The sequence below is a fragment of the Protomyctophum bolini genome, assembly GCF_963924005.1.
Source record: "Protomyctophum bolini genome assembly, chromosome: 1".
Lineage (NCBI taxonomy): Eukaryota > Metazoa > Chordata > Actinopteri > Myctophiformes > Myctophidae > Protomyctophum > Protomyctophum bolini.
The window spans coordinates 33,108,520-33,121,739 of record NC_137862.1 but is presented as its reverse complement, the minus strand read 5'-3'; the positions used below and the strand labels follow the sequence as shown (position 1 = coordinate 33,121,739).

General features: G+C 43.7%; 1 protein-coding gene across 5 annotated transcripts in view; it reads left to right on the top strand.

Moving 5' to 3' along the window:
* Nucleotides 1-10,466, top strand: part of LOC308316382 (transducin-like enhancer protein 3-B) — a 45,275-nt gene extending 34,809 nt beyond the window's left edge. For all 5 annotated transcript variants that reach the window (XM_080764981.1, XM_080764980.1, XM_080764979.1 and 2 more), the window contains exons 15-21: nt 2,067-2,143; nt 2,288-2,537; nt 5,519-5,766; nt 5,997-6,144; nt 7,667-7,817; nt 9,163-9,239; nt 9,413-10,466. In XM_080764981.1, coding sequence (XP_080621107.1) covers nt 2,067-2,143; nt 2,288-2,537; nt 5,519-5,766; nt 5,997-6,144; nt 7,667-7,817; nt 9,163-9,239; nt 9,413-9,520 — 1,059 coding nt within the window. In that variant the 3' untranslated portion in view covers nt 9,521-10,466. The remainder of the gene's footprint in view (nt 1-2,066; nt 2,144-2,287; nt 2,538-5,518; nt 5,767-5,996; nt 6,145-7,666; nt 7,818-9,162; nt 9,240-9,412) is intronic.
* The last annotated feature ends 2,754 nt before the right edge of the window (nt 10,467-13,220 follow it).

Here is a 13,220-nt window from a genome sequence, read left to right as displayed (position 1 = left end):
CACAACCATGAGACATCAAAAGAGTAGAGCAGGAGGGCATGAATATCAGTATATAAATATATAATACATAATACAACATAAATATATATAATATATCTGTATACATACATATATATATACACATATATAGTATACAGTTATACATACCTATAACACATATAAAATATAAACATGAATTTGGGCACATATAAATATGAACAGTAGGGGAAACAGGTCAGCAGTTACGCAGTGGAGTCAAGGTGAGCCGTAATAGGGCCCCAAATATACTCAAAAGTGGCTAGACTGTCCTGTCTGTTGCAACGCAACCTCTCCAGGTGTATCAAAGATACAAATTCATTAAGCCATTTAATAAAACAGTCACAGTGTTGACGGCAACATTTTGATTTTGTTTTAGTCAGTCTTTTGAATACAAATTTAGTAATAATTTAGTTTAGGCTAGTTTTAGTTGACTACATTTCATAAGATTTTAGTCTACAGATTTGAAATCTACAGTCCATAGTTGACATTTTGACCTCCTGGTTCTTGATATTGCAGTGTCAGTTTCCATCACAGAGTTTATAGTATTAACTACATAACAGAGGCTATAGTATAGCATTTTAAACTACAAAAAAAAGAAGAAAATACAAAATAACTTTATTTTAGTCAAATAATGTTTTACTTAGCTGGATTAACAAAGCTCATCAGAATAATATTTAATAAACACATTACATATACAAACCCCAGCTCAATCATATCTGTTGTCTTTTTAAATTTTAGACATTTTTGCTAAATGACTCAGTCAATTTAACATCTATTGCCAATGTGAGCAATTGCTTGTTTCGGTGTCTTTTTTTCCCACGCTCCAGCTTACTGTATGTACATAATGAAAGAAGTACTAATCAACATTGGCTTATTCACTTTGATGTTACTTAGCAAGACGCTTAAGGCTTAGAGAACAAGGCACTACTCCCAAAATTATATCCTTATTTGTAGAACTCCCAGGCTTTCATTAGCATTTGCAAGTAGAATGTTAGCCTTGTGCAAACCTTCCATCTATGTAATGCGATGGAATCTGGGCCTTTTCAAGTAATCTTCTTGCAAACAACTAGATGAGGGTTACCTCAGGGCATAATGCACATACATCTGCATTTCAAATGTTATCTTAGCCTTATATGGCTTAGCAGTGGTGAAAAGTAACTAATTACATTTGCTTGAGTGCTGTACTTAAATCTTTTTTTGAGGTATTCTTTACACAAGTGGAGTACAAATACCATGCTTTTACTCCACTGCAATGATTTGAAAAGTTACTACCGGTAGTTACTTTTTAGAATTATATATTTTATTACTAAACATACATTAACCACTTAAGTTCTCTATATATTTCGGCTATTTGATAATAGAAAGTTTGACACGTGAGCTTGTAGATCTTCTATTTTCAAAAGATTGTTATACATTTTGAAAACTTGACATTCAGCATAATGACTACTTTTACTTTGGTACTTTTAAGTATATTTTAATGCCAATACTGTTGTACTTTCACTCAAGTAAATTCTGAATACCAGACTTTTACTTGTATTTCTTCTACATTTCTACATTGTGGCTACTGATACTTCTGCTTAAAGGGACACTTTTTGCAAAAAAAATAATATGTTAATGATGTTTAGAAGATTTAGAACACTTTCCTGGGGGTCTTTGTGTGTAATATGTGGTATTAGATAATTTAGATTTTAGCAGTGAGCCCAGTGTCTCTGATGTCATCGACACTGGGCTCACTTCCTTCCTGGACTACAATTCTCATAATGCTTTGGTGCACTGCTTCTCCTTGTGGATAGGGGGGGGGGTGTCTTACTGAGCCCAGGAAGTAAGTGAGCCCATGACATCTCCATGACATCAGAGACACTGGGCTCACTGCTAAATTCTAAAATATCTAAAACCACATATTACACGCATAAAGACCCCCAGGAAAGTGTTCTAAATCTTCTAAACGTCATTAACATATATTTTGTTGCAAAAATGGTGAAGTTTCCCTTTAAGTAAAAAACGTGAGTACTTATTCCAACGGCTTGTGGTTTGCTTTGCTCCTACAGGCAGGATTTGATCCACACCCTCACATGAGAGCTCCGGGTCTTCCAGCCAGCCTCAGCTCCATCTCTGGTGGAAAACCGTGAGTGAAAACTAGACTAACACTAAAACATTTCAGATGACTAAATCTGAACCGAATTTTATTTAAATGACTATGACTAAAACTAAACCTAACGCCAGTTTACTCATCACTTGACGTTGGCTTCACTTCTCTTCCTCTCCGCAGGGCGTATTCTTTTCACGTGAGCGCTGACGGGCAGATGCAGCCCGTGCCCTTCCCTCCGGATGCGCTGATCGGCCCGGGCATCCCACGGCATGCACGCCAGATCAACACGCTGAGCCACGGCGAGGTGGTGTGCGCCGTCACCATCAGTAACCCCACACGCCACGTCTACACTGGGGGCAAGGGCTGCGTGAAGATCTGGGACATCAGCCAGCCGGGCAGCAAGAGCCCCGTGTCCCAGCTCGACTGCCTGGTAAGTTAACTAACTAGTCATCTATGAGTCATAGGGCAAACAAAGTGGCTCTATACTCCAGTGTTTTGTATTTAATTAACTCAATTACTGACGGCTCTCTAGAACAGTTGTCAGCCACTGTCAGCAATTTTGAGCGTTTTTTGTTTTGTTTTTGTTAGTTTCTTTTTTTTTATACCTATCTTTCAATGCCCACAGAATACTTGTGGGCATTGCAGCATGGGAATGTTGTCCTATTCTGTGGGTTATCCTATTCTATGACGATGTAACAAAGAAAGACGATTTCTTCATGAAATTTAATACAAGGTTTACCTTTTTTGGGAATGGCTTTTGAAAATGTTTTGAAATAATAATAATTAAAAACTAAATGTAAGACACTAAAAAAGAGGATCCCATAAAAATGTGTCTGTGACCCACTGTTTGAGAACCAGTAACTTTAGTCCATCTGGCCTCCTAGTGATGGCGTCTTATGAAGACCATTCCAGTGATGGGGTCTTATGAAGACCATCCCAGTGATGGGGTCTTATGAAGACCACCTCAGTGAGGGGGTCTTATGAAGACCATCCCAGTGATGGGGTCTTATGAAGACCATCCCAGTGAGAGGGTCTAGTGAAGACCATCCCAGTGATGGCGTCTTATGAAGACCATCCCAGTGAGGGGGTCTAGTGAAGACCATCCCAGTGATGGGGTCTTATGAAGACCATCCCAGTGAGAGGGTCTAGTGAAGACCATCCCAGTGATGGGGTCTTATGAAGACCATCCCAGTGAGGGGGTCTAGTGAAGACCATCCCAGTGATGGGGTCTTATGAAGACCATCCCAGTGAGAGGGGCTGCGTCCGAATTGCTAGGGTTGTTCCCTACTCCCTATCCCCCATACGGGGTTCCAGACTCTAGTGGACTCTATAGTGATGATTTGGGACAATACTCCCTGTATGGGGAGCACCGACTCTGACGTCAATATCGATAGAGGGCGCTGTAGTTCCGCGGGTTCATGTACTTTTTATTTGCATGAAATCCCCATTAGGTTTTTTCAGATCGCCTCATAAAGAACTGTTTGAAAAATAAACAAATCATCCCGGCCGTTTCACTCATTTGGATATGAAGAATCAACTGACTACAAGAAACCAGTCAAAACGCTGCTGCTGAATTTCCGCTAGGAACAGACTGTATCAAATAAGTGACTGCAGGCTGTCACCTCCCTGCAAGGACAGTTTGTAAAGTTATTTTGAAATTCATGAATGAATAAAGAAAAAATAGGTTAATGAAAATATGTTTGCAGGCATTTAGGCCTATATATCTATGATAAAAAGGTTATTTTAACAATAACATAACAATGGGCCTATGATTATTATCAATAAATTAATATTAGGCTATATTCCATTATCCAGCAATATGAAAACAGTGCACAACCTTGACAATAATATGAAAATATCAGCAGCATGATTGAATCTTAACCACATGAACCCCCGCTAATCCTGGGGCGGGGGGGATACGGCAAAAATAGCCGATCTATAAGCAGCGCGACGTCCATGTTGTGAGCTTGTATACTTTTACTTGGGTACTTTTGGTAAAGAATTACCAAAAGTAGCCGATCTACAAGCTCTGCTCACAATACGGACGTTTGGTGTTAACAGAAACAGCAGTCCAATAAATGACTGCCTACACAATGAAGTTTTAATGCATTTATCGCAATTCAATTAAATAATGTTAGATAGCATATTTTTTTTTATATTTTCATGGCAGGAATTAATGAATATTAATAAAACATATGTTCGGACACAATTAATATGTGTCTCACATGCATGTATCCTACGTTTGTGATAAAGAATCTCACAAATATATTCTACAGCAAGCAACTGATTCCTCTCCTAACGTCATGCGCTGGGCCTGGGTGATACAATGAATCAGATTAGTAATACTATTGCAAATGAGTAGATTTATTATAAATAAAATAAAACAATTTCAAATAAATGCACAGATCATTTGTCTCGAGATCTGTAGCTTCGAGATCCGCCAGGGAAGAAAAGAGGGAAAACGAAAGTTTAAAAAGTACATTTGTGTTGATTTCTTTCGCTGGTACAACTTCTGCCTCTTCTGAGTTGGAGCGCAATGAGCGCATGCATGCAGAAGCAGCGCACGTGCGCAAACGCAAACGCGTGCATGTGCGCTCAAGATCGAGCTTGCGCAATGCATTATGGGGCAGATTTGCTTCGCTGTGTTTTTGTAGTGACCATCGGATGCTCCCTACAATTCCCGGTGCATTGTGGGATACTTCAGTCCACTACGTTAGGGTGCAAAAATGCTCACTACATATTCGGACACTATAACAAAATGGCGGAACCTCAAAGTAGTGCACTATATGGGGCATAGGGAATGATTTCGGACGCAGCCAGGGTCTAGTGAAGACCATCCCAGTGATGGGGTCTTATGAAGACCATCCCAGTAAGGGGGTCTAGTGAAGACCATCCCAGTGATGGGGTCTTATAAACTGATAAAGACTCCAGTGACGGTGGTCTATTATAAAGACGTCAGGGTGCAGTTTTTTCACTCTTTTTCTTTCTCTTCCTCTTTTAATTCAACCGAGAGCCTCTGTGTGGATCTATTGATCTTTCACTCTTCATCCTGCTCTTCTGGAGCTTGGCCAACTCTCAACCCTGACAACCACATCTAACACCAAGGAGAGAGCTGCTGCATGCTTAAAAAGCTGTGTGTGTGTGTGTGTGGGTGTGGTTCTGTGGGTGGTGTGGTTCTGTGGGTCCCTGGAACAAATTTTGAGATGGGGGTCGGCGGTCAAATATATAAACATTTTGGGGGTCCTTGACATGAAAAAGTTTGAGCACCACTGATATAGAAACATAGGTTTTTCAGAAAAATGTTAGGCTTTAGAAGACATTTTTTAGAATCTGCCTCAGGTCTTAATGTGTTTACATTATACTGTATACGTACCAACCAACTTAAAGATTCTCTCTCTGCTCCCACACCAGAACAGGGACAACTACATCCGTTCATGCAAGTTGCTTCCCGACGGTCGCACGCTGATCGTGGGCGGTGAGGCCAGCACGCTGACCATCTGGGACCTGGCGTCTCAGACACCTCGCATCAAGGCGGAGCTCACGTCGTCCGCCCCAGCCTGCTACGCTCTGGCCATCAGCCCCGACGCCAAGGTCTGCTTCTCCTGCTGCTCCGACGGGAACATCGCCGTGTGGGACCTCCACAACCAGACCCTTGTCAGGTCAGAACCACATACTCTATTTTTGAGCGGTGCCTAACCGTGTGTGTGTGTGTGTGGGCCCGGGTCAGACGCATATATTAATATTTAAGGTCTGGCTCGTTTCGGGTCGGACACAAAGCTGTCGGGTCAGGCTGTATAAAGTCGGCCCGGTCCCAGCTCTACAGTGAGTTGTCTGGTGGTGGTCATATGTTCCAGGCAGTGAGTTGTGTGGTGGTTGTGGCATGTTTCAGGCAGTTCCAGGGTCACACAGACGGAGCCAGCTGCATCGACATCTCCCACGACGGGACCAAACTGTGGACGGGGGGGTTGGACAACACTGTGCGCTCCTGGGACCTGAGGGAGGGACGGCAGCTGCAGCAACATGACTTCACCTCTCAGGTACACACACATACATTGTATACCATGGGTTCACCTCTCAGGTACACACATACATTGTATACCATGGGTTCACCTCTCAGGTACACACATACATTGTATACCATGGGTTCACCTCTCAGGTACACACACATACATTGTATACCATGGGTTCACCTCTCAGGTACACACACATACATTGTATACCATGGGTTCACCTCTCAGGTACACACACACACACACACACACATTGTATACCATGGGTTCACCTCTCAGGTACACACACACACACACACACATTGTATACCATGGGTTCACCTCTCAGGTACACACACACACATTGTATACCATGGGTTCACCTCTCAGGTACACACACACATTGTATACCATGGGTTCACCTCTCAGGTACACACACACACACACACACACATTGTATACCATGGGTTCACCTCTCAGGTACACACACACACACACACACACACACACACACATTGTATACCATGGGTTCACCTCTCAGGTACACACACACACATTGTATACCATGGGTTCACCTCTCAGGTACACACACATACATTGTATACCATGGGTTCACATCTCAGGTACACACACACACACATTGTATACCATGGGTTCACCTCTCAGGTACACACACATACATTGTATACCATGGGTTCACCTCTCAGGTACACACACACACACACACACACACACACACACACACACACACACACACATTGTATACCATGGGTTCACCTCTCAGGTACACACACACACATTGTATACCATGGGTTCACCTCTCAGGTACACACACACACACACACACACACACACACACACACACACATTGTATACCATGGGTTCACCTCTCAGGTACACACACATACATTGTATACCATGGGTTCACCTCTCAGGTACACACACACACACACACACATTGTATACCATGGGTTCACCTCTCAGGTACACACACACACACATTGTATACCATGGGTTCTCACTTCACCTCTCAGGTACACACACACACATTGTATACCATGGGTTCTCAAACGTTTTGGGCCTAGGTGCCCTTTGGAGAGGAGATTTTATAATAATAATTATTATTATATTATATTATTATTTAATTTTTTTGTTTGTTTTTTAATTAGATAAACATAATTGTAATGATACGGCATTAAAAAAAGTGGGTAGACAAAATAAGTTTTAAGCATATCTTGGCAGTGGGTCAGGGGTAGAGTGGACACTTTGTAACCGGGAGGTTCCATCCCAGGCTCCCCCAGAGTTAGTGTCGAAGTGTCCTTGAGCAAGACTCTGAACCCCTAATTGCTTGCATCGTTTCCTCTGCCATCGGTGTATGAATGGGTGAATGTAATGCACAATCTATGTAAAGTGCTTTGGGGTAAAGGGCCCTATATACTGTAGATGCGCCATTTGCCATTTTATTTTTGATTGTCGCGATAATATCGTTAATCACAATTATTATTTTGACACAATAATGGTGACATGTCCTGTTCATATGGTCCCTCCTGTCTGTCTCCCCCTGGTGCAGATCTTCTCCCTGGGCTACTGTCCCACAGGAGAGTGGTTGGCGGTGGGCATGGAGAGCAGCAACGTGGAGGTACTCCACCACACCAAGCCTGACAAATACCAGCTGCACCTGCACGAGAGCTGTGTGCTCTCGCTCAAGTTCGCCTACTGTGGTAAGATAGCACGAGAGCTGTGTGCTCTCGCTCAAGTTCGCCTACTGTGGTAAGATAGCACGAGAGCTGTGTGCTCTCGCTCAAGTTCGCCTACTGTGGTAAGATAGCACGAGAGCTGTGTGCTCTCGCTCAAGTTCGCCTACTGTGGTAAGATAGCACGAGAGCTGTGTGCTCTCGCTCAAGTTCGCCTACTGTGGTAAGATAGCACGAGAGCTGTGTGCTCTCGCTCAAGTTCGCCTACTGTGGTAAGATAGCACGAGAGCTGTGTGCTCTCGCTCAAGTTCGCCTACTGTGGTAAGATAGCACGAGAGCTGTGTGCTCTCGCTCAAGTTCGCCTACTGTGGTAAGATAGCACGAGAGCTGTGTGCTCTCGCTCAAGTTCGCCTACTGTGGTAAGATAGCACGAGAGCTGTGTGCTCTCGCTCAAGTTCGCCTACTGTGGTAAGGTAGCACGAGAGCTGTGTGCTCTCGCTCAAGTTCGCCTACTGTGGTAAGATAGCACGAGAGCTGTGTGCTCTCGCTCAAGTTCGCCTACTGTGGTAAGGTAGCACGAGAGCTGTGTGCTCTCGCTCAAGTTCGCCTACTTAAAGATAGACACAGTGGTGGAAATACTACTCGCATGTTTTACTTAAGTAAATGTATCAGCACAGGCGGTGGCGTAACCGTCTGGGCACCCGACTGGTAATCCAGTCGCAGTATGCCGCGGGTTCGATTCCGGAGCCCGACACGGCCTTTACTGGATGTCTTCCCCCATCTCTCTCCTGTTTCCTGTCAGCCTACTGTCTGTCCCTTCAAAAAACCAATAAAAGGCGTAAGCCTCAAAAAATTATATATCTTTAAGAGTAGCTAGTAATATCAGGGTCCGAGTTGTTTTCCCCGTGTGGGTCTGTTACGCGGAAAAGTGTGTCCCAGTATTAATCTGTGTCCGTCCCAACATGCATTTCACTGGTGACACGTGATTTGCGGGGAGATGAGTTGTTTATTACGCAAATTAATTTATTATTATTATATTATTATATTATAATGTTTGGCGTGTGTAATGCAGGGCAGATTGAGGTAGGACAGGGCTGTGCGGCGCTAGGTTCTGTGAGGCTGTTCGTTCGTTGTGGCGTTGTGAGGAGGCGCTCTAGGCGAGCAGCTGTCTTGCTCTATGCTAGGGAAGTGGACAGACAGACAGCAAGTGAGCAAAATAGACAGCGGGCGAGCGGTCGCTAAATTATTAGATAGATATATACAGTATATGCTTGCTTTGGCTGCAAGAATGAATCCTTATTAGAGCAAAGGCCTGAGTGCACCTTGTGACCTAGAATGAGGACACAACTCATGACCTTTGTTCCCTTTCTAGGTAAATGGTTTGTGAGCACAGGGAAGGACAATCTGCTCAACGCCTGGAGGACGCCCTATGGTGCTAGCATATTCCAGGTAAAATAATACCCTACTGTCAAAGTGTAATTCTTGATTGAACCAAATCTTCAACAATATTCACCCATCAATTTTAGGATCTAAATATGTTGGGAGTGAGTGACTGTAAATAAAGCAACTCTAATAAAACCTGCCTAAACTAATGGCCGTTTTTTTTGTTTTGTTTTTTTCAGTCCAAGGAGTCGTCGTCGGTTCTGAGCTGTGACATTTCGGCAGACGACAAGTACATCGTGACAGGCTCCGGTGACAAGAAAGCCACTGTCTACGAGGTCATCTACTAGAGGAGGGAGGAGCCTGCCTTGGTTAGCCCGCCCAGAGCTTCAGCACTTCCACTGGTCCTATCAGTGATGACTCCTCCCCTTCCACTGGTCCAATCAGTGATGACAACTCCCCTTCCACTGGTCCAATCAGTGATGACCCCTCCCCCAATCATCCTGCCGACCACTCCCTCAGACCTGCTACGGACTGGACTACTGCACAGTGGGATCCCGAGACAGACAGACTGCCTGCCCATTGGGTATTAGTTGTGGGTGGGCCTGACTTGGCTCCTCCTACTTCTTGGACCATGGATTGGAGACGCTGATGTATTTTTTTCATTTTTTTTCTGTCCTCCTTTTGGAGGTCTATTTTTGGATAAAACAAATGTCTGTTGGTTTAGATTTTTTTTCATTTTTTTTTACATGAGAAAATGTTTTAACCAATGAAGCAGCGCTTCATTCCAGAGAACCTCTCTGCCTAGACGACGTGTTGTAAAGTGTACATATTGGAGTAAATAAGACATTTTATATACATCTCTATATATATTATAAATATATATATTTTCATGTCCTGGGTGTACTTGTGATGGTTTACTTTTGCCGCGCTGTCCTTCATGGGAGATAATGTAGAGAAAGCAGATGTGAACTTCTTTTAAAACAATTTAATTTCTTCTTGATTTTTATTTTTTATCAAAGCACATTCTCTGGGCTGACCTTTGACCTTTTCAAAAATCTAAAATGACAAGAGGAGCACAAAACATTTCCAGTTCGAACACTTTGTGGATTTACTTTTTATTTTTATTGCCTTTTGGGACAATGCCTAAGTGGAGCTATCCAAAATGTGGTCCGATCCGCTCTGTCTCGGGTCCAGCCCAAGGATGGATATGGGTCAGCAGCGCAACGAACACCACAGTGGGGACTTGTTCTGGGGGAATGACATGGATGTAAATTAAATTAATATTTAAAGTCGTTTTATGTGTACTAAAGTGTACTTTGTCTGTGCTCTCATTCTCCCCCGTTTCTTGGACCATTTCTAGATTTTTGGGAGATGGATGGGGGGTATAATTTGCTGTTTACCTGAACCCCTTGGACCGCAGCTGGTAGCATTGCAGCAGCAAGCAGGCAGAAACTGATAAAAAAGTGCTCTTGTTAAACCCTGACATAATTGTATTGTGTTGCGCTGTGCCATTGAATCATGGTTAGAGACGTGACTTTAAGGCCCATCTGGGACTAGCCTGTCCCAGCCAGCCGGCAGATCCTCGCCCCACCTCTCGTCCCACCTCTCGCCCCACCTCTCGCCCCACCTCTCGTCCCACCTCTCGCCCCACCTCTCGTCCCACCTCTCGTCCCACCTCTCGCCCCACCTCTCGTCCCACCTCTCGCCCCACCTCTCGCCCCACCTCTCGCCCCACCTCTCGTCCCACCTCTCGTCCCACCTCTCGCCCCACCTCTCGCCCCACCTCTCGTCCCACCTCTCGTCCCACCTCTCGCCCCACCTCTCGTCCCACCTCTCGCCCCACCTCTCACCTCTCGTCCCACCTCTCGTCCCACCTCTCGTCCCACCTCTCGTCCCACCTCTCGTCCCACCTCTCGTCCCACCTCTCGCCCCACCTCTCGCCCCACCTCTCGCCCCACCCCACATTAACACTGTCCACATGCGCAGAAGACATGCCACAGGCTGACAAAAAAATGTAAATGAATGAAAATTGGCCAATTTTCTTTCGGCACACTACGCAATGGGACCTCATCTCGGAGCTATACAGCGGAGGGACAGGTTCCAAACGGGGCTAGAAGGAGTGGTACGTATAAAAAATAAGCACACGGTGGAACAGTTCTACCTATACTGTATGTTGAGTACAAGGCTACAGTGAATGGTTGCATTCTCCACTGTGCTATTCAGTGTTTTCCCACAGTCAGAATATGTGGGTGAAACACGCTAGTCTCATGTATGTAGCAAATACTGTCAGCACTGAATAGAAATGTACAGTTGTTAATAAATCAATAAAACGTTTCTTGTTTTTTGTAGAATGGCCGCCTATTTCCTTATGATGATTGACTTGCCAGCACAAACGGACAGGTGATTTTCTTTGAACCGCTTGGTCCCCGTTTCATTTATTATATTAGATGAGTGGTTCTCAAAGTGGGTGCCGTGACACAAATCCGTCGGAATAATTTGATATTTCGAATTCATGAATTTAGAGAGACATTGCAAGTCGCAATGTGATCTTGCTGTCTCTCCCTCTGGTTTAAAGGGATAATTCACCCAAGAAAAATACTGTTGCATTACTCACCCCATGGAGACCTGAATTCATGGATATTTTTGTTTTTTTTGCATTCCTAAGCCAATAGTTTGATGACCTGCAGTGGTTCCGTAGGGCTGGTCACCAATCAATTCTTCATGGGGTGAGTAAAAAACATAATTTTGGGGGTGAACTATCACTTTTCATTCTCACCTCTACTTCGGTAGACTCGATGCCAATGGGTGGAGAAGTTGCATCATTCTTGCATATTTAATTTGCTGCGTTTGCCTTCACACTGCACTGTCATCCGCAGCAATTGTAAACGCAGCAAGGAACATTATCAATGTGTTCAATTCATAGCTCTGGTCCATAGCCTAATGCACTTGCTGCCGTTGCATTTAGGCTATGGGGGCCGTTCTCTTCCTGCCCTCGCATAAAATGCAGACCAGCCTCTGTAGCGAAGATATTAAGAACGTTTTCGGTTTTACCTACTCACTAGAAACTAGAAAGCCTACTTTCTCTGGTGGACACATATAAAATGTAGGTTTTTTGGCCAGAATTTTTTTTCCACCGGAAAAAATGTAGGACTAGTAGCATGCCAAAGTTTGTGCTATTGCCATTGAGAATGCATTGGGCGTTTTAGTTAAATAACTCAGAATCAGAACACATTTCAAAGTAAGAAGTTCCAGCATGTGTGCCCACAGCAAGCTGAATTGTAAAAAGTGTGACTGGGGTTTCTAGGTGAAAGTGATTTTTTGACGTGACAAAACTGCCATTGAACCCCATGCTGAATTTTTCAAATTTAAAAGTACTATATTTCTAAAACTATGAAACATTTCAAAGATTCCTTTTCGGGCAAACATGACCACCATAAGATTAACCTAAATAGGTTTGAATGGCTGTTCGAGGTCTATGTATGTAGGACTAGTAGCATGCCAAAGTTTGTGCTATTGCCATTGAGAATGCATTGGGCGTTTAAGTTAGATAACTCAGAAATTATAAAACATGTCAAAGTAAAAAGTTCCAGCATCAAAGATGAGACTTGAACCTGTGGCCTCCAGATTCCCAGGCAGGCTCTTTACCCAGTGAGGCAATGTGCTGGCTGTGTACAAAATGCCAAAATGATAATGACAGAAAAGCCAGAGGCCAAGGCTTGTTCCCATTGTGATTCATAAACAATCAAACGTCTAGATAAACAACAGCACAACAAACGATAGACACATTTTTGTACCAATGTTGTTACTCAAAGGCAAAGGAAGACTGTGCTGTTGCAGGTAGCACGTAGCTCAGTGAGTTAGCACATTGGCTACATGATCTGGAGGTTGTGCGTTCAAACCCCACTTAAGTCTTTACTTTCAAGACCGATTTCGAGAAGAACGACTTCAAAACAAAAAAAGCAGCATGAATTTACTGGTACTAATGGCACAGTGGGCTAGTCAAACGGGACACCACAGGATACCTTGACGGTTCAAACAACGTGTTGC